This window comes from Cebus imitator, unplaced genomic scaffold (genome assembly GCF_001604975.1).
Source record: "Cebus imitator isolate Cc_AM_T3 unplaced genomic scaffold, Cebus_imitator-1.0 Scaffold114, whole genome shotgun sequence".
Classification (NCBI taxonomy): domain Eukaryota; kingdom Metazoa; phylum Chordata; class Mammalia; order Primates; family Cebidae; genus Cebus; species Cebus imitator.
In genome coordinates, this window is record NW_016107429.1 from 3,856,695 (window position 1) to 3,884,098 (window position 27,404).

Genomic DNA, 27,404 nt, shown 5'->3' on the forward strand with positions numbered 1-27,404 from the left:
ACATAATACATTTGTATACCTTTTCTCCTGTTTTCTTTTTTAAAGGACTTTACACAGATGATCAAGGATTTTAAAATGAGATTATTCTGGATTATCACAGTGGCCCTTAAATGCAAACACATGTATTGTTATTTTACCACAGAAGAGGAAAAGGTATTGTGACTGCAGAGGGATAGATTGGTAATGCAGCCATCTGAAGCTCGAAGAGTCAAGGCATGCCACTCCCCTAGAGCTGCTAGAAGGAGAGCTGCCCACCTTGATTTTGGCGCAGTGAAACCGATTTGGGACTTCTGGCCTCCAGAACTGAGAGAATGAATTTCTGTTGTTTTAAGCTGCCAATTTGCGGTAATGTGTTACACGTGCGATAGGAAATGAAGCTAGGTGTAGTTATAAGGAGGATCATCAGATTCATTTAAATCTCTTCCTTCACTTTATTGTAATTTGGGAGGATAGAAGATAACCAAATTACAATAAAAAAAAAACCACAACTGGAATAACGACCAAAACCTCCATTCCTGTTTTGTCTACTCTATGATATTTATAGTTGCTAGAAAGCTGGGAAAAGATGGAGGTGATTTCTGAATGCTGTTTTTGTTTTTTTGAATTTGTTCCTTCATTGAGTTCTCAGTTTAAGTCATGCTGTCAGCTGTCCTAGGGTTAAACTGTCAAGAATTGAGATACTGTTCTTAGTTGAAAGCTTTAGGCAACTGAGTTTTATTCGTATCAGAATTCTGCCTAACACACACCAGACATTGTAACCATCAGAAGAAGGTAAAATCATTTTATTAAGGCTGCTCTTCTAAGAAATTGCTCAGAATTTTTCCAGCCTTTCTTTCCTTTCTAGTCTTGTTAATAAAACAGAAAAACCCAGTTTTTTTTTTTAAAATAAATGATTTATTAAAAAAAAAAACAATATATGTTAAGTGGCTTTTGGGGGGATACATTTAGTTGCTGAAAGCATATAACATATGGTATTTAATACTCCTGGACCACTCTGGGACTTTTCTTTGAGGGTAAAAAGGGGTGGGGGTAGGGATGATTGTCTCAGGTTTAGAGCAAGGCTTAATTGCTTTTTTCAAAGACTCATGTCTTTAATTATGAAGCAAGCAAGCACACTGACATACATTTATTACATGGTGAAACGTTGCATCTCATCTAGTCTATCCTATAGCAATTGCTTCCTAACAGATGTTAGCTAAAACACCTTTGTGTAGTTGGTGGAATGCTAAAATTTGTCATGCTTTTATTATTGTTGTCTTGAATTAACTCTACTTTATGGCATAACTTTATTGCTGTGTCCTAGAATCTTTATATATTTATTGCCTTATAAATTGTATTTAAAATTGGCTTTTTATATAGAATGTAAATTAACACGTGTATAACTTGTTTATGCTTGCAGAATAATACAGGAAAAAACGGCTACGTATTACACTAATATAATTGTCTTTAACTCAGCACATAGTATCCTCTAAACTGGGAATCAAATGAATGCTAAAGAATATGCTTATCCTTATATTCTTGTTTATCCCAGAAACTAATTTGACTTTTAGATCTATAAAATATAGATTAAGCATAACCTTTTACTTCATGGGATATTAAGGATCAAAGCATGGGCTTTCTTTGAACAGGATCTACAAAGGTAACTGTTCTCTCAGTAGCAGCAGGATGGCATTGAAATACCTTACCATTGGGAGTAATTTTTCTCAAAGAGCAAATTGAATGTCATTATTAACTTAGGGGAGAATTTAAGAGTTTAAATAAGTTTTGGTGCTGAAACATTCATGTTACTGGTTACTTGGTGAAAACTATTTGGAAATGCTTGCCATAGATTTTCCTCTTCAAAAGACCCACTGCTATCTTTACTTATAGTTTTTTTGTAGAAGAGGCATTATGAGTAACATTTATGAGCAGTCCACTTGAACCACTGTCAGGGTTGAATCCCAGCAATATCACTTATTAGCTGTGTGAACTGAGCAGTTATTTAACCTCTCTCTGTGCCTCCCCTTTCTCATGTGTAACATGGGATTGTCATGAAGATTAAGAGCTATGTTATGGGCCTAGAATAGTAACTGGCTCATTGTAACCTCTATGTAAATATTTATAGGATTTTTGTAAATATTTATAGGGTGGTGGTTGTTATCATTAGTAGCAGAAGTAGCAGTACAATTTTTCTCTATACTTTAGGGCATTAGGAATACACTGGATATTTGAATAATTTTCTAATACTGGAAAACTTAATTGAACCAGGCTTTTTCTTCTTGATGTGGTGGAGGCAGAGCCATTGTGTTCTTAGTTCTTATGTTGGCATACCAGGTGACATTTGGATTCATGCAGAGTTCTGATCTGATAGCTGAATGGTCAGAGCAAGTTTCTGAAGCTTTCTTAAGAGCCTGTTCTTTATTTCTAAAATGGGGCTCGTATGATGATGAAACTTGGGGTATAAATGTAACTTACAAAAAGAACCTATAACGGAAACAACTCCAAACTTAGGGAGAAAAAATTCTTGTGATGCTCTGATATGGACTTGAATAATAAAAATAATGTTACTAATATATGTACAGTTATAAAACCAAGTATAACTCTTTATGCCTATTACTTTTTATAGCTATAAAACTAAAACAGATTTACATCTAAAATCCAAAACAAAACTATAAAACCAATAAAATTCAAATTAACAACAACATTAATTTAATGCAATTGATGATGTTTTGCTGAAATTAAGTCATTATTGGATTTAATAGTGGAAAAATACGTGTATATTTTGCTGTTTTTCTTTCTTTCAATTTGATTCTTGGGTGGAAATGGAATCCCAGAGGCTGAGGAAGATATGTGTAGACTGAGGAGTTCATAAGACAGCTTTACACTGTTAGTAGGGTCTTGTCTTTAGACACCACTATCTTTTTCATAGGTCTTGGCTTGAGGCTGTAGATGAAGTAGCAAACTGTTATAAACTTGTTTTTAAAAAGAAAGCAGCCATTTGTAAACATTTCATAGTAAATGTTATGAAACTGTTGAAGCAGCAGAAAAAATCAGAATTCATACTACCAGCTACTATATTCATTTTTCTCTTGAAATCTAATTTTCCATAGCTGTGAGTGCATAGTTGCCAGAGTAGTATGATTTTGGAATTATAAATAGCCATTTGGAACTGAATTCTTCCTAAGTGGAAGAGCTTGTGAAAATCTAGTGTGTCATGATGATGCTTGGCCCTCATTGGGTACCATCTTGGTAGTAAATACAAGTATAGTCACCAAAAGTTCCTGATAGAACATCATTATAGAATGGGTCATTCACAATGTCCAGAATAGGCTTACTTTAGTTCTAATGTTTAAGATAATCTTGAAAAAATTAAGACTTAAGTAGAATTTGTGGAAGGCCTCTGTAGACCACAGTTTGGGGTACCCAGAGATGACTTGAGTCAAGAAATTAGATGTGTACCTGAACCAGACAGAGGTTTTCCTCCTTAGTCCTCTGTTTAGTGATGAGATAAAAGTGATTAGTATTTATCAGTGGTGAAGGATGTATACAATGTGTTTCAAAACAGTTTGCTTCTAATAGTCTTTTTGGGTAAACAAGAAACTTGCAATTTTTAAACAATTTATCATATATGTATCACACAAAAGATGTGTAAAACACTGGATACTCAACAATAAGCTTAAAAAAGAAATATGAATTCCATTGAAATGTTTATTTTCTCTTTTTTTTTTTTTAAATTTTGATTATTTTTAGAGTTCCACTTTGTATGCATCTCTTTTCCTAAAAGTAAATCTGTGAATGGAATTAATACTCAGAGGCTTTCTGATCTCTCCATCTTTGAGGATCATGGCAGATCTTAAATACTGGAAAGGAAGGAGGAGACTATGATGTAATATACCAAATGTGAGGTCATTCTGTGTGCTAAGGGATTTGGGATATACCTAAGTAGCTGTGGTCTAAGTCATACCCTCTTGAGTTAAAGATGACTGAATACCTGTTCAGAGTACTACAGCTCTCTCAAAGGAGTTACAGTGTAGAATTTCTTGAAGCCCTTAGTAAAAGCCCTTGGTGGATTAATTGTGAGATCTATAATGCTGCATTTATTTGGTTAATTTTATTATGAAGTATCTTCCCAAAATACAGAGAGTTTATCCTGTAATTGCTGCATTTTTTCCGAGGTTGGCTGTTTATTTGGGTGTTATAAAATGAAACTTCGTAACATTCAGTTTTTAAATAAAAGATTTGCAAATTGGTGACATTAATTATGGACTTTACTATAGAATTAAACTTTTTTTTATTAAAACCTTTGATTAAATTCATTGCATAATGACAATTACAATTCTTTTTTAATGAAAAAATTGACAGCCTGAGAAATAAACATGAAAAAATGGAGTGCATATAATCCGCATTGAGAAATTCAATGTGACAATTTCACTTCTTTATAAAGGGTGACGGTCTGCAATTAAAACCATGTTCTAACTCTACTCAGTCTCTTTTGAGGGTATAATTTTGCTCTTATTGTTAGGTTATATTGAACCTGCTTTTAGTTACTTTATACATGTGTTTGTAAGCTTTTGGAAGTCACTTTCTCTGTGGTGCCTGGTATTGACTTGTGTTTATAGTAGGAATCTGAATACTTGGCTAATTGAAAATCTAAACAAAGTACTCTTGTAACCTTATATTGCGTGGTTCATTAATCCATTCATGATTGATTTGTTTGAATGTTATTAATATACCCTAATTGTTCATTTCTTTTTATAAAAGATCCCAGTGGTGGTGGGCAAGGGTATGGGAAATACTACCAGAAACATATGTGGGTTGTTGGAGAACTTGGGCCTGGCAATGTGGCTCTAAAGTCCCACCACTAAACTGTGATAAAAAGGACTTGAGGGAGACTCAAATGTGGCTGTATCTCCTTGGGCAAATTATCAACCTTTGTGCCTCTGTTTTCCCATCTGTAAAATGGAAGTATTTAGTCTCTATGCTTATAGATAGTTGTGAAGATTAGTTGAGTTAATGCATGTTACAATAGCTTAGTCACAGCACAGTGAATATGTAACAGCTGTTATTAACGGGGGAGATCCCATCACTACGTTTTAAATCCCCAGTTACTGACAGCATTTTAACTTCTTCTTCTTGCTTCCTACTTCCTTTCTCCTCACAGCTTTTTTTTTTTTTTTTTTTTCCTGGGGGACATTGAGATTATGGGACTCAGTCATTCATTGCAGTGGGACTCACACCAGATGTTTGGTGCCTGGATATATTCTCTTCCTTTCTGTTTCATGTAGACCTCCAGCCATTGCCTCTCTTTCTCTGTCTGCCTCCTGCTGTCAGCATTTGCTGCACACTAAATCCACACTCCACAAAAGTAACCATGGAGCTCCCTTTGAACTGGGATGCCTTCAAACTCTTCCCTTCCTCACACCTCACATAAGGTAGCATATCAATAAATAATAGAACCTTTGGCCTCCTTGTTCAGTTGCCTCAGATCTCCAAGCCTGGAGCAACCTGGCAGGCTTCTTGGCTAAACTCGGTTCCTGCATCCTGGTGGAAACCACTCCCAGCTTTGTGAACTGACACCGTTAGACATCGAGTATCTATGTGTTCTCGGTGCTGCTAGATAGCAATCATCATCACAATAGCTACATTTGTTCAGCTCATACAATGGGCTGGGCACTGTTTGCATCACTTATCCCTCACATAGTGCTTTGAAATGGGCACTCTCCCTACTGTTATTTTGCACATGATAGGGTTGAGACACAAAGAGGTTAACTGGGAATAGGGCATGATTTGTCCTGGCATTTAACTAGCTCTTTGGTCATTTTCTTTTCCATTTTTCACAGTGTTTATGCTAAACTTTTATCACTGTCTTTACCTTATCTATGGGCCTGATTCTTTTTTGTTTTTCAATTGAAAAAGCGGCCAGGCACGATGGCCCATGTCTATAATCCTAGCACTTTTTGGGAGGCCAAGGTGCGTGGATTGCTTGAGTCCAGGAGTTCAAGACCAGCCTGGGCAACAAGGTGAAACCCTTTCTATACAAAAAATACAATAAAATTAGCCTGGCATGGTGGTGCATTCCTGTAGTCCCAGCTGCTTGGGAGGCTGAGGTGGGAGGATTGCTTGAGCCCGGAAAGCGGATGTGGTAGTGAGCCATGATTGTGTCACTGCACTCCAGTATGGGAAACAGTGCAGGATCCTGTCTCAAAAAATAATAAACTGAAAAACAATGTACTGCTTAAAAAGTCCAACGATGTAAGAGTAAAAAGGGAAATTCCCTAAGCCTCCCTTCTGTCTCAGACTACCAGTAAGGTCCCCTCTGCTACCCGCCATGATGACATTTATTATTTTTTCTTTTTTAACATGAAAGAAAGTATCAGAGAAAAAACAAAAGATGGGTACTCTATAGTCAGAGCAGCCCCAAGGGCTGCTGGTTAGCTTATTATTTTCTTTTACATTCTTGTTTTTTTTTTTTTGAGACAGTGTCTTACTTTGTCACCCAGGCTGGTGTGCAGTGGTGCAATCATGGCTCACTGCAGCCTCCACCTCTTGGGCTCAAGTGATCCTCCTACCTCAGCTTCTGGAGCAGCTGGGACTACAGGCATGCTGAACCGCTTGGCTTATTTATTTATTTATTGTAGAGCCAGGGTCTCACCGTGTTGCCCTGGCTCATCTTTAACTCCTGTGCTTAAGTAGTTTTTCTATCTCAACCTCTCAAAGTGCTGGGATCGCAGATGTGAGCCACAGTACCTGGCTCTTTTCTCTCCTTCCAATGATATAGTGTGTATGTGTCAAGCACCTACTTTTTTCCCACATGGGAACATACCACAGCATTCACTTAAGATCTCAGAAATGATTGCTCCAGACTCTTAGCACGCCCCTTGATACCTTTTCCAGAGAGAAAATTTTCCTAGAGCTTGCTGTAATTGTTTATATCTGCAACTATTCTTCATTGTTTCTCCTCCAGTATCCACGGAAGGAATATATTTTCCTGTTCGAGGTTAATCCCTTTATTGCTGTTCTTGGCCCATGCGCATTCAGTAAGGAAGCTTTCACTCTTTACACATTCCATCCTGTAAGGATGCTGAAATGTTTACTATTGTGAAAGAAAAAGCAGAAGGAAAACCAAAACCAAACAACCCCTCTCCTCAACTTTCCCTTGACCCTTTGTCTCTCTGAATAACATGCTCTGCTTCCTTCCTTTGTAGCCACTTTCTGTGCATTGCTTGTTTTCATTTATTCGGTAAATTTTTGAATGCCAGTTTTACCGAGCATAGCACACAAGTCAAGTAGATGCAAGTTGGTCCTTGATTTCAAGAGGTTTATATTCAGTCTCATACGGGGAAAGAGAGGTTTTAATCAACAGATATGCTGCAGTGTTACTGGGGAGTTCATGTAGCATAATCTTGAAGAACTCAGGCTGTGGAGTTAACTTGGGCTTTTTTTTGAGTCAGGGTCTTGCTGTTTGCTGGAGGGCAGACACATGATCTGTCTTATTGTAGCCTCGTGCTCCTGGGCCCCAGTGATCTTCCCACCTCAGCTTCCTGAGTAGTTAGGATTATAGGTGTGCATTCCCATGCCCAGCTAATATTTAAGAAAATTTTTTATAGAGATGGGGTCTCACTCTGTTGCCCAGGCTGGTCTTGATCTCTTAGTCTCAAGTCATCCCCCCACCTTGGCCTCCCAAAGAACTGGGATTACAGGTGTGAGCAACTTTGCCTGGCCTAACCTTGGCTTAAGTCCTGGTTCTGATGTTTGATAGCTGTGTGACCTTGGAGAATTAATACATTTTTTTCTTTTTTGGGTTCTTCATCTGTAAAACAGGAATAATAGTATCTATGTTATAGGTTACATATGATGATCCACTGTGCTGTAGAGTGTTGCTGCCATTATGATAGCATTGGTAGAGGGAGGATATATTCATTAAGGAGGGATGAGCCATCTCTCATTGGTTCTTCACCTTGCCTTTGCTTCTGTCATTCCTTTGAAATTGCTTTGGCAGATCAACAACTGCTAAACTTGATGCTGATTTTTTTTTAAGCCTCACCCTATATAACTTCTTCATTGTATTTTGTACTAACCTTGCCCTCCCTGAAACCATGGTCTAACATGTTCTTCTCTTCTGATCTTTGGTTATTCTCGTCACCACCCTTTAACATGAGTGTTCCCAAGTAATATCTCTTTGATTTTCTCTTTTTACTTTATCGTAATTCTAATGTGAACTCATCCATTTTTTTAGCTTTACTACCACTTAGGTTAGTGCTTTCTGAGATGATGGAAATGTTGTGTCCTGCCATGTTCAACTTGATAGTCACTAGCTATATGTGGCTTTTGAGCACTTGAACGTGGCTACCGCTACCAAAGAGCTGAATTTTTAATTTGATGTAATTTGAATTAAGTTGTGTTTAAATAGCCATATGTGGCTAATGACTAGCATATTGGATAGCTCAGATTTAGAAGTCGATGACTTCTTAAACTCCATCTTTATTTTAGGATGCTCTTTTGAGCTTCTGTCCAACATATTCAACCTATTTTACATGGTTGGCTTAGAGGTACCTCAAACTCAACGTATCTCAACTTGAATTTATCTGCTTTCTCATAAACTTCTTTCTTTTATATTCTCTTAGTCAATGTCATCATTTTATCTTGGATTTATTCTCAAGTTCTTGACCTTTTAACTCCCATATCCATTGGTTATCCAGCAACCTTGATTATGCTTCCAGGGTACTTAACAGCATTCGCCTCTTCTCCACTCCTACTGTCCCTACCTCATTTCTCTTATCTTCCATCTCTCTGCTGGGTTATTGCAGTAGCTTCCTAACTGATTTCCTTGGCTCTGGTTCTTGGGTCTACTCTGTTTCATCCAGCATGTTGCTGTTACAACAGTTTTCTTTGGAACACCAGTGTGATTATGGAACCTGCTTAAAACTCTTCAATTTCTCTCCTGCATCATTCACAACATAAAGGCCGAGTGGCATGATCTTGTCATTTAATGATTTTGTCGTTACCCACATTTCTAGATTGAATCCCTCAATTTCCACCTGAAATTCCAATTCCTTCATCCACACAATTTACTTGTATGTCCCTGCATGATTGCAATGCATTTTTACAAGCTAGATCTCCTGTCTGGAAAGCTTTGGCTCTGTGCTGGTTTGGTCCATTCCAGTGTCCTCAGTGCATGCTTGAAGTGAATCTGGACCCTGAGGTGTTCCCTGGTATCTGTAAGCAACTCTTCTGGAATGCTTAGATCAGTATCTGTTATAGCACTAATCTCAAACTGTACCTTACAGATTGAACTTTCTGTTAGACCTACTTATCTGATAGATGTGTTGGAGAGTGGAAGGGGAGGCCTAGGAGGAAAATTTCCCTATTTGAGTCTCTAGTTCCAAATATGTACCAAGTAGACTGATGAAGAAATTTACTTTTTTTTTTTTTTTTGGTCCCAATCTCCTATTCTTAAGAACCTTGGCTGTTCAGTCTACCAAAATGACGTTTTTTTTTCCAAATGATCTTTTCTCTGTAAATAGAAATTTGCACATGTTGAAGACACATGCTGAGAGTTTTCCTGTGCCATTCTTGGCAGCATTTTTTTGTTTGTTTCTACATCTTCAGCTGACAGACACTGGTCTACATTCAGGTTTAAAGGGACTACCTATGGCCCTGGGAGGCTTCACCTGTGAGTCAGGTGTTTCTTATAGACTACCTTCCAGTAACATGATTTAACCCTTCTAGATAACATGGACATTTTATTCTGGCAAAGATGATGCACCTTTATAGACTATAAAGCTACCCTCAATAAGTTTATGAGTGAAACAACATCAGTGATGACAGAAACAGGCATGTGAAAATTATCTGCATATCCTCGTGAGATCTACAGTGCTTAGTAATTTGCACTAGATTATTAGGCTCAATGAGTGCCTTTCCTTACCTGTAACTGCTGACTTCCGGCAACCCTTGTTGCCTTTTTTTTATTAGTGTGTTTGAATGGTGCCATAATCAACATAAAACTATTGTACTTTTAAAAGTCCTATACAAATATGCCTGAATCATTGCTGAAGTTTCCTTTGGCATTGTTGGAGGATTGCCAAGGACAGTTAGGCTGCAGTTGTTTGAGCTTGTGGCTGGACTACATAAACTGGTGTGTTCATAACCAGACTGCAACATAGAATGTAATAAGATTTCACTGTACTGCATATGACACAGTGCAAATTAGGTACAGTATTGGGCTGCTCTGTATCAAATCCCCTTCTAGGATTTCTCTCTCCAAATTCCCCACATTGCTTTGGATGACAAGTGCAAAGGAAAGCATTAAGGTGATGAACCTGTGTTTTTCAGTATGTTTAGCTCTGGCAGGCAATTACTAATGTTATATTATTTTTTGAATCACCAAAAAGGGAAAATAAGTGACCCAGCCTATTTCTTGCTCCGCTAGAACTTATTGGATTGTAAACTGCTTCAGGGCAGGTACCATATTTTATAGGTCTTTATGACCCAGCCCTCACCTGGTGGCCTGGTAACTTAGATGCGGAGTAACTCTATCCTGCTCGGTTAATATTTCTGAAAGAAATGTAAAATGTAACCTACATCTTATGCATAGTTCTGGAACTTCATGTAAAAACTTGAATTGTGCTTTTTCTTTATTTTTCAGATTCTAATTTTATAAATATGTAATCATCTTTTTGATTCTTTTTAAGAGGTAAAACAATTCAGGAGGGTATTGTAAGGGTTATTGCCGAGTTTAGAATGAGGAAACAGACCAACATAAGAAAATTAAATGCCAATTTATTCAACTCCCGGGCGAGGTTCCATGGTCCCGGGGAAAGGGGCCAGGGAAGTCGCGCCAATTTCCTGGGGCGCGGGGTTTTTATGGCTAGGAGGAACGAGCAACAGCTGGGTGCCCTGATTGACTCCAGGGGAACGGGATTGAGACGGGACGGGCCGCTGTTGGTTGGTGGTTGTTGGGCGGGTTTTCCAGTCGGAGAGCCAAGAGCCGGCCAGGAGCCTTGCATCAGCTGGAGCCTTTCAGGGGAGCCATGCCGCAGAGCTACGTGCCAGTGCAGAGCCTGGTGCCGGGTGCAGAGGTGGGTGTGTCCAACCTCCCGGCGAGGCAACCGGCCTTACAGGTATAATAAAAACTATTTAAATTATGCAAGAAAACTTAATGGTAATTTAGTTATTTGGAAAATGTTCAAACTTTATCAATAACTTAAGAAATTAAATTTTCTTTAGCTGTTGTATTATGTTGTGTTCCTGACAAGCATGTTTTAGTGACATGTTAGAATGTGGATAATTTTGGCTTATGTTTCAGTCTGAATTAGGAGTGCATGGTTTATAAGGTTTGTGGTATATACCACAGCTTTAAAGAAAATCTGTAAAAGAGAAATAAAAAAGCTTTTCATTTCTATTATGCATTTGAGAGCAACTTAAAAGGAGGAAACCTCCTAGCAAACTATGTATTCTCATTAGTGTTAGTCAGTTTACAGAAATTGCAACCCCCCATGCTCATTTATCTCTGAGGTTTATTTATTTTTTCTTTTCTTTTTTTCTTCTTCTTCTTTTTTTTTTTTTAATCACCAATAACTCCGGAGAATATACCAAGTAAACCTCTGAGGTTTTAAGGTGTGGTTTTGTAGTCAGTGTTGTTGTTACCATTTAATAACCATCCAATTGGAATTATGCTCATCTTTCTTGTTAAGATTTCATTTTTGAATTCTTTGCCCCATAAATAATTCAGAAACTGCTTCAGCAGTTGGCTGTCCCATCATAGTACTGGGGACTGAGGGAAAGGAAGGAGAATGAGGGTGGATTTTTTTACTCATTCCCAGCCTGGACACTCATCAACCCTTATAAATCACTTCTGTGCTATTCCATTTCCAGTTCTCTAAGATGGGGATAATAGTGAATTTTTAGGATTGCTGGGTATACTAATAACAGTAAGTTGTAGTAGTAATGATAAGGTGGGCTATATCATATGGGTCCCTAGGGGGCCATTTAGGAATCTTGGGTTCTGTCTCAGTTAAAGGTCCATTTGGTCTAAAGAACAGACCCCATACAATATCTACTTTAATCCTGAAAGGAGGAATTAAAGATATACAGGAATAGCACCTGGAATCAAGCTGGCCCTCATGTAGGAGTGGAACCAGGAACTAAAAGCTGACAGCTTCTTTCTCTCTCCCTCTCAGGCCATCCAGCATCTCTCTGCTTCTCAATAGCCATAGGTCCACTGTTGGTTCTCTGCATTGTGTGGCTTCCACTGCTTTGATCTTCACACAACCAAGCCTAGAACCTCATAATTCCAGATAGACATATATATCCTTGGTCCATGCAAGAGTAGGGCCCGATTTTCATCTCTGAATTCCAATTCCAGAATTGTGGGCTAATGGGGATTTGATTGGCTCTGCTTGGGTTTAGCTGCAGCAAGAGCTGGCTTACAAGGAACAGTGAAGACTGGTGGGCCCACCTCTACGGCATAGGCATTCTCAGAGAAGAGATGGTGTGCAGGATGCAGATAAACCCACAGGCATCTACCATGTTTACCTGTGGGGATCTTTGGAGAGTCCTTGATGATAGTCTTGGTACTGAAAGACTGAGTCTAAAATAGTTTGCCTAGTTTTAGTAGTGTGTATTCTGGTTGCACATTAGAGTTACCTGGGGGATCTTTAAAATTATCCACAGCAGGCTCCATCTTTGGGTATTGATTCATTTGGCCTGGGATATTACATAGGCACCTGTATTGGGAAAGGAAAACAAGCTTTCAGGTGATTCTCGTATGTAGTCAGGTTGATAACCATTGCCTAAAATGTTCCCTCCACCAATGATAGGGCTGGGGATTCAAAGTTGAGGGGAACATGGTTCCCGTCACATACAAGCAGAAGAGGAGGCATACACACAAACTGCAAGACAAAGATCAGTGACCCAAGGGAGTTGTAAACAAAAGGGATGTGAGAGGATGGAAATGAGATTATTTCTTGATAATAATGAAGGCTGACCTATCCTTACTCTAAATTTATATCTGCAGTACCTACTCGATTTGTTTAGCTCACCTCATTCATGCATCTGACTGTGAGTCTCTGGAGGCTCTGGCAGCATGCTGGCTCTGGGGATGGCATCAGGAAACTGCCACTGCTTAGACTTCTCAACTCCCATATTTGGGCCCCAAAGAAATATAACACTTGAAAGGCCCCAGAGGGCAGTCCAACATAACTGACACCCAGCAAAACAGAGCTGCTGGTAAAGTGACCATGACAAAAATCGAGCCCACAGGAGAGACAGCACACATTTAAAATGGATTTAGATGGATTACAGAATGGTTATGAGGCCCTAGAGGAGGAGAAGACTGTTGGGCGTATCCTTGAGGAGAATGATGATGAACTGAACCCAGGTGATGCTTATGTGGATCTTATTGTGAAGGAAGTGGAACAACATTGGGCAAAGTTTCCTAAACTCAGGTGTTGTATTTTGTGTGCTGGCCTTTTCTATTAAGTCTCCTACCAAGCCTGCAGGGAAGATGCTTGTCTGCCTGGTGGTACAGTTAAGAAATTCAGGCTCAGAGTTTAAGTGCCCAAGATCACACAGATGATTGGTATCAGAGCTGGATTCTAATCCAGGTGAGTTTTATCCCAGAGCTCAGTCTCTTCAGCTCTGCTCAATATTGCTTTATCGTGCCACGGTGCAAGGAAGGATGTAAAAGTCCCAGGAGAGGCATGCTTGGTGTGGGCAAGCTTAGAGAAATTTCCTGAATCAGGCAGCATTTGAAAGGTGAGCCAGGTATTGAGACGGAGAGGACTGCCGTAGTGTCTTGGTCAAGGCCCAGAAATAAACAGAAACCAAGGTAGGTTTGCTTTAACATGGATATTATTTAGGAAGTATTAAAAGAGAAAGGCTGGGCTGGGCGTGGTGGCTCACGCCTGTAATCCCAGCACTTTGGGAGGCCAAGGTGGGCGCATCACGAGGTCAGGAGATTGAGACCATCCTAGCCAACATGGTGAAATTCCCGTCTCTTCTAAAATACAAACAAATTAGCCAGGCGTGGTGGCGCGCCTGTAGTTCCAGCTACTCGGGAGGCTGAGGCAGGGGAATTGCTTGAACCCAGGAGGTGGAGGTTGCAGTGAGCCCAGATCCCGCGACTGTACTCCAGCCTGGCGAAGGAGCAAGACTCCGTCTCCAAAAAAAAAAAAAAAAGGGTGGGAGCTGGTCGGACAACGTGGTTCACACCTGTGTAATCCCAGCACTTTGGAAGGCTGAAGGATCACTTGAGGCTGAGAGTTCAATACCTCAGTTCAATACCTGCCTGGGCAACATAGTGGGGCCCTCCCTTCTACCCCCACCACCCCGCCTCAATCTATACCAAAAAAAAAAAATTATGGGCCATGGTGGTATGCTCCTGTAATCCCAGCTCCTTGGGAGACTGATTGCTTGAGCTCAGTAGTTCGAGACTGTAGTGAGCTATCATCACTCTACTGCATTCCAGCTTGGGTGACACAGCAAGACCCTGTCTTTCAAAAAAAATAATTAAAAAAATAAAAAAAGAAAGGGAAAGGGCATATTGGAGATGCTTCCGAGGACTCCTGAGGGCTGACGCTCAAACTTCCTCAGAGCTATGTTTAAATGGTTGTAAATACTGTTTTCCTTACCCTCTGGTCCTTCTACCCCCTGACTAATTCCATATTAAAAAAATAGTTGATAGAATTAACTGGGTTTTTCCAAAACTTCTCTTTATTGGCTTTCCAGTGTTTTGAAAATATTTCTAGTATCTTCTGGCAAATGACTCCTGGCAGCATAACCAAGCTAGTCAAAGGGCCCTCAAGTAAATAATGATTATTTGAGTACAGACCTTCCCCACCACCTTGGATAATTCGTATAATATGCGGAATATACTGATTTGATTATTATTTACTGTGTTAAGTGGATTACTTATATTTGTATACTAACAAAATATTTGTGACTATTCAGTTAGAAAAGTAAAAGCCTATGTCTTTTGAATGGTCTGGGAATGATCTGCTTCCTCCCTCCCTCTCGTGACTTCGTTTTGTGCTGTTGGAGCCACACTGGCTCCCTAGTTTCTTGAACATCAGGCATACTCCTCCTGACAGCCTTGTTACGGCTGTTCTTTCTATTGGAAACACTACCCTGCCCATCCACATAGATAATGCCTTAGCCCACTGGCAACTCTTTGCTCAAACACCACTTTGTCAACGAGGCCTAGGCCTACTTCAATTCCCCATATTTAAAATTGCAACCTGCATACCCTTTTGGCCTACGCTACTTTTTCATTTTATCAGAGCATTCATCACCTTCTAACATCTTAAGTAAGTAATTTACTTATTGTGCTTATTGTCTGTTTTCTCAGTAAAGATAAGTTCCTTTAGTGCAAAAATCTTTATTTATTGCTATCTCCCTTCTCAAAAATATAGCAATGTTAATTAACAGTTGTTGCATGCATGAATGTTTAGGAATCTCTCATTCTGTTAGAAGAACAAATTCTACAAGTTTTATCTGAATCGTGGCTAAAATTTTATTTGCCTTTTGTCTTAGATCATTGCTATAATGCTTGCATGTTAATTAGCATGCATTTAAGCATGTATGGTTAGCAGGTGGAGACTTCACCTTTTCTTCCAATCACCATTGAATACTTTGTTATGATGCATTTTGGTTATTGGTTTATCTTGTTCTTTTGTTTGTGTGCTCCTAAGGGCAGAGACTGGATCTTCATTAATGTTGTGTCTCACACATGTTGCTGGTCTAATTATATTGTATAGTAGAAGAAACTTAAAATTATGAGACTAGGTCTTGCTTTAAAAATCTTAATCCTTTATTTTATTTCTTATATTTTGGCATCATGACCTTATTTACATTAAGGAATTATCTAGTAAGTGGTATTTACCCTAACTTTCTCAAGATGGCATGATATCATTTACGTTTACAATAAAGAAAAATGATAGATTTCTTATAACTCTGTCATTAATAAGTGTCATAAAGTAGAAAAATAAAGCAAAGTCAATATATTATTGTTGCCACAGAAATTGAATTTGTGTCAAAAGGATTTGTACTTGTGATGTAGTGATTCGTATATTTTTCTTGGAATTAAGTCTGTAGCAGGTGACAACATCAATAATTCACAGAACCAAGGAGCTTTTTGAGATTGGTTAATTTATATATGTGAATTAGAAAACAAATGAATAATGTGCTTAATATATTCTGACATACTTGAAAATATGCATGAAAAAACCTAGCCTATTAAAAAGTCTGTGCACATAATATTTATTAGATTTTTTTAAGATTTTTATTTTTTCTTTTTATGAATACATACATTTTTATTTGAAAAGGCACTAATCTATATTTTCTGTTCAATATGAAAAGTGTTATCCATAGTAACTTAAAAAAACTTTTTGTATTAAAGTAAATATGTTCATTGTAGACTACTGGGAAAATACATGAAAATATGAAACAAATCCCACAATCCAGGTATATAAAATTACCTATGATTTCTGTCTTATTTTTCTATACATATATACACTAATGAAGTTGGCATTATGTTACATATGCAATTTTAAATGCAACTTTTTTTCATGAACCATTGTATTGTAAGCATTTTTCCATGTCATTATAGTCCATATGGCAGAACTGTGATTTATTTAATCTTTCCCATGTTTGAGGGAATGTTAGGCTGATTACAGCCTAACATTTAAAGTAATGCTGTAGTGATATATATTTGTATATAAACTTTTTATTGTATTTCTTAATTCCCAAGTATAGATTTTAGAAGTAAAATTATTAAAGTGTGAACATGGGATTTGTTTTACCAAATTGTTTCCTAAAATGGCTAAACTAAATTTCCTTTATTGTGATGCTGAAATATAAACAAAATCTTTCTCAAATGTATATGAAAGAATGGGTGATGCTCTATTAGTCTTAGGACCATCCAATCTAAATTTGTGTCGTACACAAGATGTCTAGGGTGCTAAGCCACTCTCAGAAGTAATTTAGTAGTTTGGATAAGCTTCAAGGTGATTCTGGGAGTTCTGGGATCAGCCTAATTCTCTATATAGCAAATACTGTAAATGCTTTTCAGCCTTCTCCAGATAATGAAAAAGGTCTTGGATTCCCGTAACCTAGAACTGAACCTACTTGTAAAGTGGTTCAGAGATTCGATTTGCTTTTCCCTCAACATGTTGCAAAACAGTTTTTGATCTGGTAGTATAGGTGAAAAGCACTGGAGTAGACAAAGAGACTATCTTAAAATAAGTGTAAAAGCTGTGTTAGTAAATTAGCCATTGTATTTTTCCCTTTGATTTTACCCCAACATTGAATGAATTCATTCAAGGAAAAAGAATATTGGAGTTATGTTAGAAGGAAAAATGACTTGTTAGGTACCTAGCCTCTGTGGGGTGGAATCTAGGTCAGAGTTCCAAGCTGCAATTTGAGAATTGTTTTTTCTAGAGAGGCAGTTCTTTCCTAGCAGCTATGTTGCCTCCTTAAACCTTGCGTTCTCAGAGAAATGAATCTTTTCACTTCTGTGGATACTTGAATGATGCCTCCTCCTTAAAGCCGATCTCTCTTGCTGGCTCACCTTTCACGACGTAGGAATTGAGGGATAGGGAGGTCTGGATACTGGGTTGCATGACAGTAGAGAAGCCTTGGATAATGAGTAATACATGGTATATTTGTCTTTCTGAGGTTGGCAGAATTGCAGTTATGAACAAATGAGCAGATTAAAAGAGGCTAGAGAGCTTTTCCTAATTCTCACCTGTTTCTAACATCTCCCCTTTCACTTTTTTCTCCTTGGACTGAAAATCATGTGAACTTAAAAGTTTTTCTTTGTAGTATCAAAGAGCCAGCTCTGCTCTTGTCCTCAGTGCTATGAAAGCTTCAGTGTTATTTTTGGACCTTTCTTAGATGTTAAATCTGGAGCCCTTGAAGAATAATGTTTTCACATCTATGTGTGTTGTGAGTTGCCAGGGAGATGATCCATAGATAGACTCTGTAGGTGTGTTTAGTGTCATGGCTGGCAGGAATATTACTTTAAATTTCCGTAGTCTTTATAATTGGTGTTGACGTTAAGATAAACACAGGTGTGTGGGCTAGAAATTTTATTAGATTGAAGCACATATTCATAACTTATTGGTGGAAAGGAATAATCTAATCTGGACTTCAAAACAAAACTGAGAAACATCTCAACCTATTATCAGCCATAGATTATGATTAAGAGAAGACTGATCCTTTCTTTTTTCCCATAAGATTCCCCTCCCCTCCCTTCTACTCCCCTCCCCTCCCCTCCACTCCCCTCCCTCCCTCTCTTCCTTCCTTCTTTCGTCAGTAACCTGTGATTTATTCATTTTGTCAAGGCAATGGTGTTATGTCATAGTCTATATAATGAACAATCTGTGATACTTAGGTACTAAGTTTATGCTTATGAGACTGAATGATTTGTGTCTTAGATGAAGGGTTTAAATAAATGATGCAGTTGATAATTCATCTTATATACCAGAGATTGTTGAATTGTCTTAATACAGTATTAATTGGGACCTGTCACTTCATGGCAGTAAGGCTTGCCCCAACTCTGTCAACTCCCTATCTTCACTTCTTTGAAATCCTCTTGTACTTCTTATCTGTACCTTTCATGTGGCTTGTTTCAGGTATGTCCGTTTTTTAGAGTGAGCCATATGATGGGAAATTTATATGTGTGCAGGCTGAGGGAATGTTTAATGGCTGATAGTGATGGAGTGTGGAGTAGGGTTTCTCATGTGGTCCTGGGCATGCTGCCACATCATGACAGGCATGACTCGTTAAACATGTGGGTTCCCAGGTACCAACTTGACTTACTAAATAAGAATGTTGGTAGACTGAGGCCCTGTAATCCAGTTTTACAAAGAAAGTCTTGGTGTGATTCTTATGCATACCAAACAAACAAACGGAAACCTGAAAAGACCAGCTGGTCTAGAGGATCTAGCTTATGAAAATTGTGTCTGAGTCTTTAATCTTACAAGTTTTCCTCTCATTGGTAATCCCTCATAATGATCCACTTAAATGATACAATTTTTTGGCAAGGCACAGTGGCTCATGCCTGTAATCCCAGCACTTTGGGAGGCCAACGTGGGCAGATCACCTGAGGTCAGGAGTTTGAGACTAGTCTGGCCAACATGGGGAAACCCTGTCTCCAGTAAAAATACAAAGATTAGCCGGGTGTGGTGGTGCACGCCTGTGGTCCCAGCTACTTGGGAGGCTGAGGCAGAAGCATCAGTTGAACCTGAGGTCGTACCACTGTATTCCAGTCTGGGTGACAGAGCGAACTGTGTCTTAAAAAGATGGAAATTTTAATGGAATTAAACTATGTCAGCCAAAGATTATTTAAAAATGCTACCACATATTTGGGCTCTGATGCTAATAATAAATTGATATAAACCTACTGGCTTATATCTGTGGGTGGCTGTCATGTTCCTAATGATATCAATGGACAGATCCTTTGCTCTGCTGGTCTGCAGGTTCAGATGTGCTAACCAATGAAAGAAAATGTAAAATTTGTGAAAAGTCTTGGGCTACAGCTTGGTATCTTTTTCAGTGTGTGTGGACCACCTGGGTTTGTGTATTGCTTTGTGTACTACAATTTATCTGTCTTTGTTACTAAGTTTACAACTTAGTTTACTAACTTGTAAACTAAGTTAGTGGGGAAACTATTTCACATGCCTCTTGATATTCACAGCATTTAGCACAGTTCTCTGAAAGCTCTAAATCCATTTTTTGACAGCATGTACTATCTTCAATAAAAGTTTTGATGCATTGCTTAAATGGGAATATAGAGACCTGTGTTCTGTGTTTCTACTTTTTTCCCCCCGACTCCTATGTTCTTTAGAAGAAAAATCTGTAAAGGCTTTTTTTCTTCTTTCAATTCCAGAGTGACCCTCTTGACCATTCATCCTAGGAACTGTCATTAACAGAAAACATTGTTACCCATCTGTATGTGGTTCTCCTTACTTTTTACAGAGAAAATAGAATTAGCAAGTTGAGAAACATAGGACCATAGAAAGAAGGATGAGTTTTTAGCTTAGGAAAAGAGTCCTAATGTCATACCTTAACCAATTACCAGTAGTCCTGTGGACAGAACTGTTTATATTTTAATGTCATGAGTTTTATTTGATTTCAGTGCCATAAAACATTAGTAACACCTGTAAGAATCATAGGCCAGGTGATAAAACTAAAGGTCACAAAGTCACATTTAGATATGAAAGTCTTAATATGTTTAAAACTGTATGCTTCTAACTTTTTTTCTTTTTGGTAAATATAACCTTAAAAAGTTGTTATCGGGTTATTATTATTTTTAAAGGTGTTCCTAGTTGCTTCCATTTGATAATCAATTTTATGTTTCTATTTCCTTTTTTGAGTGGATGCCCACAAAGACTACTCATGAACTGGATTGATGTTTGCAGTTCCTAGTTTCCTGAAATAGAAGATAGTAAAGAGCATTGCTGGTGGCTATAAAACAGAAGTGCTTCATTTTAGATAGTACCTCAAGTACCAGCATAAAATCAGTATTTTTGTGTTACAAAAGTTTTCCATATTTTAATTAAGGATATTACCCTTATAGTTTTGTATCTACGAAAGTCAGGCTAAGGCCAGACACAGTGGCTCACACTTGTAATTCAAGCACTTTGGGAAGCCAAGCCAGATGGATCATGAGGTCAGGAGTTCGAGACCAGCCTGGTCAACACAGTGGAAACCCTATCTCTACTAAAAATACAAAAATGAGCTAGGCATGGTGGCAGGCGCCCTAATTCCAGCTACTTAGGAGGCTGGTGGAGGAGAATTGCTTGATCCCAGGAGGCAGAGGTTGCAGTGAGCTGAGATCGTGCCACTGCACTTCAGCTTGGGCGACAGAGCTAGACTCTGTCTCAAAAAAAATAAAAAAAGTAAGGCTAAAATCCCACAGAATTATCTGAGGATTTAGTCAGTCATTCTCTTCCTTGTCCCTCTTCTTGGCAATTTCAACTTCATGGTTAGTCCCTGTTTTCTGTGTATAAGCCAAGCAGACAGGACCTTGAGATCATTTAAACTTTTAAATGATAAACTTGAATTTAGTATTAACATTCAAACATCCTACAAAAGGGTGCTACTTCATATAGTGTTTATATTTTTTCACTAAGTATTAAGTGTTTATTTTTTCTTTATTTCATGTTTGAAGTAAACTATGATGAGACATTCCAGTTTTTATGGGAAATTGCTAGTGCTTAGATTTATTTAGATTTTTAATGCTAGCCTATCTTTAGTGGTTTCTTTAAGGTTGCATGTGTATACATAACTATGGCATCTCTATTCTTCAGCAAGCTAAATCTTGAAATGAAAACTCTTCTGACTTTATTGTTTTGACGTAGAAACACAATTCTCGGATCAGTTTTCCGGCTCCTTACTCTGTTAGTTTCTCCAGTCCTGTCTGGACCCTTGAATTTCCTGTGATTTTTCTGCCCTATTGGCTTCGCTTGCTGATGGTGAGAATTGATAGGTAAGTGTTCTCCAGAAGAGAAGGAATAATGAATTTGACCATCTTCTTTTCGTTCAGACTTGGTTATGCTTTCCACATCTATATCCCTTTGAGTTTACTTCTCCTTGCAAGATACACCTGCATCTCAATTCTGTTGTGATTCATCACATGTTCTTTGTGAAATATAGTAATACAGATAATAACTGGGCTTATGTACATGTCTATATAGTTTGTATAGACATGTACAGGTCAAGCATTTAGGAAATTAAATCTTCTAAAAAGCTAGACCCTCAGTGAGATAGTTTCAGAATAAATATATTTAAAAAAAATGACCAAAAATGGATTCTTGGGTTGCCTTGTTTTTACATAAGAGTAGCTGTTTTTTTTCTTGAATGTTGTAAGCCCAGCTGAAATTTTTAAAAGACTGTCTAATTTTAGAACTTGGATAGTATATAAAATTGTTTCTCTTGGATGTTTATATCTGAATTTATTCATCATGTAACTTACGTTTCCTATTTTCTCATCTAGTACTTTTATTTTTTATACAGTTTTTAGATCAAAAATCTTGCCTGGACCCTAGAAATTTTACTTTAAATTTCTAAAATTTTATTTTAAAATTATCTATTTGTATTATCTTTTATTTTTTAAAACATCACTTTTATGGCATTTTCCTGAAGCAACTCAAGCTTGTTTTTGGGAATATTTTATTTGTTGAAATAGATGTTTCTCTTTATTGTAGCATATCATCCTAGATAGGATTTCAGCTTTATACTTTATTTCTTTGGCTTTACTTTTTAAGCATTAGGCCGCTTGGCATGCCATTGTGCCAGAAGTTCACTACATGACACTTTTTTCCCCCTTTTTTTGGTCACAGGAACTTGAACCATTTGGAGAGTGAAATGAGATGTGATTGGCGCGATACCTCTGATTGTAAAATAGCAAGAGTGAAATGTGATTAACCAAATGCAATAGGCTGGAAGTCTCTACTGGCGGGAAGGCACACATACGACAGGCTTCTAAAGGAAGGGCGCCCCACGCAGGCATTGCCCCAGCTCCTTTCTCTGCAAACTCAAGAGCCCTCTACTTTTGAGTTTAATTTTAGTAACAGTCTCAGGCATGATACTCTGGCCCTAAGTTCCTTACAGACTTTATGGTAAGGATTACAGCCACTTTTAAGGACCACTGTGCATACTTGTTAATTTCAAAGGCTGAAGATAGTATTGATAAAAAAGCAAATTCTATAGCGTGGTATTAGACACCAACCCTTAGTTAATCCATTATTATTACTTCCTTATTCCCAGGTCAAAGTAGGTGATTCTAACTCAACAGGCAATTCAATCTGGAGCCTAGTGGTATGGCTAATGGTCATTCATTTGGCTACATTTTCTTTGGTATACAAAAAATTCATTTTAGATTCCAGTTACCCTTTTTCCTTTGCACTAGAAGAAGGAACATCTTGGTGAAAGAAAGGGACAAGAGAATCTGGGATAATGATTTACATTGTACAGATTTATAATCTGGATCATCACTGAGATAGATTCATGAGCGTGAAGGTGTACTTGAGCATACAAACATGAATGATAAATTTCATTCTAATAAATGTTGATTTAACTGTGTACCACTTAGTCTGTTAGATAATGGTTTTAACATCTGTCCTTATAAAAGAGTAGACCTGGTTTTCTATTTAGAAAATGTGTTGGACCCTTTCCCTGCCCCTTTAAAAATTGAATGCTCCAGTGAATAAGAGAAAGGAGAATTGGTAATTGATTCCAGTTACTTCAATACAGAATCTTGCCTGACACTGGGATTTATAAAACTTAGATTTCTGTGTTTTTTCTATAAATACTTATTTTTTCTTTTGAATTGTACTTTGTAGGAAACTAATTTATTCACTCTCTAGAGTGGTCTTATGTTTGTCTAGCAAGGAAATCAGCAAAAGGGTTCTTGAAGCTAGCAATGAAATTGAAAAGTGTCTACCATCACCACTGGTGATAAATCAAACTGATGTTAAAGATGCAAATAGTCATTTTAGTACATTCTTCTCCATTACCAGAATTGTTTAAGTTAATTAAGCCAGCAAAGTACTTCGTTATCTATTATGCTGAATACTAATGGTAAATTTAAAGTTTCACTGTTTTATAATATGAAAAATTTTCTGAAAATCATATTAAAATCTTTTATATCCATTGTGTTCATTTTCATTTTTTTTTTACTTTGTGCCCTCATTCTTACACAGATCCATTGTGTTCTAAGTTCATATATTAATGGTAATTAATACTCTTAATTGGGATAATATATTTATTGTACCCTAGTTAGTTTTTTTAGTTTGTGAGGTTTACAAAGTCAAAAAATTTTAGTAAGTGTTTGGAACTACTGCATGCAGGATAACTTTTGTCCATCTTTTTGAGAAAAAGATTAAAGCGATATATAATGTGCTTTTATTGGACAGTCAGGAATTTAATTACATTCAAGTTATCATTGAAGAATTTTGAATGTACCCTATTAACTAAAATAAAAAAGCTGTTATAAATTACTCATATGATTGCTTTTTTTTTTTATTTGCAGCATTTAAATATTAGGACACTGACGGATGATATGGTAAGATTATCCTCAACTTTTCCTTTGTTATGAATTGTAACTATATAACGTTGATGTGTGGTGTGGTAACATCTTTGAAATTGCTAATAGTCACATATATTGGAAATGTACTGTTCTTATAGTGCTAAGATATGAGGCAGGACCGGTAAAATACACTAAATTGTTGGTTTTAGGTTGTAAAGTGAATGGTGGATATGTTAATTTAGAAAATTTGTTCAATTACAAATTGTTAGTCAACTTTGAATTATTCAAATCAGCTCTCATTCTTTAGGAATGAATTCCACACTTCAAAAACAAGGTAAAAGATAGCTAAAGATATGTCAGCTTCTCAGAAATATGTAGTTGCTAATTAAAGGAAACCAGACAAAAATATTATACATGTATTTTTTTTTTTTAATTTTGCTTAAAAATGAGAGAACCGGGCATGCCTTACCATGTTTTTTTATGTTGAAAGTAATAGGGCTTCTCATAAGTAACACTTTATAGCACCATTACAGATTCTTGCATACTCAAGTAAGTTTTTCTGAGAAATATATTTTTAAATATAACTTGTGGTTAATGGTAAAGGAATAACAACAAGCACAACAACAAAACCCAAATAAACAATGACACCAAAAATATGTAAGTGTGATATAGAGGAAAAAACATGTTCCCCATTGACCAGGCTTTGGATTCAATTTCACCACATATGAAGCATGAAAGAGAATGCCTAGAACATAGTAACACTTGGAAAACAGCGCCTCTAATATCCAAAGTACTGTCTTATGCACCTGGGTAAGGCAGAATACAGAGATGAAGCATAGATCTTCACATGAATGATTTAAAAAATTGTATTAGAATGTTTATATGTTTTATTTCTTTGAATAGTAACTAAGAAAAGCATATTTACATACAATTTTCTGGATGACATTTTCATGTACTAATACATAGAAATTAGTAACAATACAGAGCACTTATATAGATTATGGAAGTTATTTCTCATGTTGCATGGTAGATGTCTTTATTTTACAGTTGACAATATTGAGGCTCAGAAAGATTAAGTAGCTTGCTCGAGTCTGCCCAGCTGGCAAGTGGTGCAGCCGTAGCTCGAATTTTGTTCCACAATGCTTCAGGTCTTATATACTTACTGTGCTAACTTAGCTTGCAAATGGTTTCTTAAGGCTGATAAACCATCTGTAATTTTTATGTTTGAATTTTTGTGATAATATACAATGGTATATTTGTAATAGCTTTGATATATGTTGGTGGAGCATACAATGTACCCATTAAAAGTGTATAATTTGGTGGTTTTTAGTATATTTAGAAGAATTGTACAACAATTACTAGTCATTTTAGAACATTTTCATCATGTTCATAAATGGTCCCTGCCTATCTTCCCTCAATTCCCTTAGTTCTCGGTAACCACTAGTCTACTTTCTGACTGTATAGATTTGCCTGTTCTGGACTTTTTATATAAATTGACTCATATCATATGTGGTCTTTTGTGATTGACTTATTTCACTTACCATAATGTGTTCAAGGTTCACCTACATTGTTGCATGTATCAGTACTTCATTCACTTTTTCTTTTTTTTTGAGACAGGGACTCACTCTGTTGTCCAGGCTGAAGTGCAGTTGACATAATCATGACTCACTGCAATCTTGACCTCCTGGGCTCAAGCAACCCTCCCACCTAAGCCTCCTGAGTAGCTGAGATTACAGGCATGCACTACCTCACTTGGTTAATTTTTAATGTTTTGGAGAGACAAGATCTCCCTATGTTGCCCAGGCTGGTTTTGAACTCCTGGGTTTAAGTGATCCTCCTGCTTTGGCCTCCCAAAGTTTTGAGATTGTAGGGCCTCTGCACCACCCTCATTCACTTTTAGTGCTGGATAGTATTCTGCATGATGACATTTTTGAGGTTTATTCATATTTTATGGACATGGTATTTTTTTCTCTTTCAAGCACTGCCCTTACTTTCATTATATGACGGTCCTTGCACATGGCCACCCACAATCTTTACCTTAAGTTTTAGAAACTAGAGTAATGGGGAGGCTTCAGCATGCCATTGCAAAAGCCATGTTGCTCTATCTTAAATTAATAATTGGGTTCCTTATTGAGGACTTTCTTAGCTCTTTCTCTGACCTTCCCCAATTCCTCACCTCTCTCCTTATCCTTGCAACTTGCCTTGATAAGGTAAAAACTTTTGAGTTGCTACCATGATGCTTAGTGCATATCTTCAACAAAACATCATTTATTGTCTGCCTTTCTCAATGGTTTAACATTTTTTTTTAATTGCATTTTAGGTTTTGGGGTACATGTGAAGAACATGTAAGATTGTTGCATAGGTACACACATGGCAGTGTGATTTGCTGCCTTCCTCCCTCCCCATCACCTATATCTGGCATTTCTCCCCATGCTCTCTCTCCCCAACTCCCCACTCCCTGCTGTCCCTCCCCTATATCCTCCCTACAGACCCCAGTGTGTATGCTCCCCTCCCTGTGTCCAAGTGATCTCATTGTTCAACACCCACCTGTGAGTGAGAACATGCGGTGTTTGATTTTCTGTTCTTGTGTCAGTTTCCTGAGAATGATGGTTTGCAGGTTCATCCATTTCCCTACAAAGGACACAAACTCATCTTTTTTGATGACTTCATAATATTCCATGGTATATATGTGCCACATTTTCCCTGTCCAGTCTATCATCGATGGGCATTTGGGTTGGTTCCAGGTCTTTGCTATTGTGAACAGTGTCGCAATGAACATTCGTGTGCATGTGTCCTTATAGTAGAACGATTTATAATCCTTTGGATATATACCCAGTGATGGGATTGCTAGGTCAAATGGAATTTCTATTTCTAGGTCCTTGGAGGAATCGCCACACTGTCTTCCACAGTGGTTGAACAAATTTACACTCCCACCAACAGTGTAAAAGTGTTCCTATTTCTCCACATCCTCTCCAGCATCTGTTGTCTCCAGATTTTTTAATGATTGCCATTCTAACTGGCGTGAGATGGTGTCTCAATGTAGTTTTGATTTGCATTTCTCTAATGACCAGTGATGATGAATATTCTTTCATATGTTTGTTGGCCTCATGTATGTCTTTTGTAAAGTGTCTGTTCATATCCTTCACCCGCTTTTGAATGGGCTTGTTTGTTTTTTTCTTGTAAATCTGTTTTAGTTCTCTGCAGATTCCGGATACCAGCCGTTTGTCAGATGGGTAGACTGCAAAAATTTGTTCCCATTCTGTTGGTTGCTGATTCACAGAAGCTGTGGAGTTTGATTAGGTCCCATTTGTCTATTTTGGCTTTTGTTGCCAATGCTTTTGGTGTTTTGGTCATGAAGTCCTTGCCTATGCCTATGTCCTGAATGGTTTTGCCT

General features: G+C 37.6%; 1 protein-coding gene across 2 annotated transcripts in view; it reads left to right on the forward strand.

Annotated features, from left to right (window-relative positions):
* Window positions 1–27,404, forward strand: part of DIAPH3 (diaphanous related formin 3) — a 503,028-nt gene that overhangs the window by 7,460 nt on the left and 468,164 nt on the right. The window contains exon 2 of one of the 2 annotated variants that reach the window (XM_017538779.2): window positions 24,014–24,046. The exons of the other annotated variant lie outside the window; for it this stretch is intronic. Within the exon in view, the coding sequence (XP_017394268.1) occupies window positions 24,014–24,046 (33 nt within the window). The remainder of the gene's footprint in view (window positions 1–24,013; window positions 24,047–27,404) is intronic. 2 annotated transcript variants of the gene reach the window in all.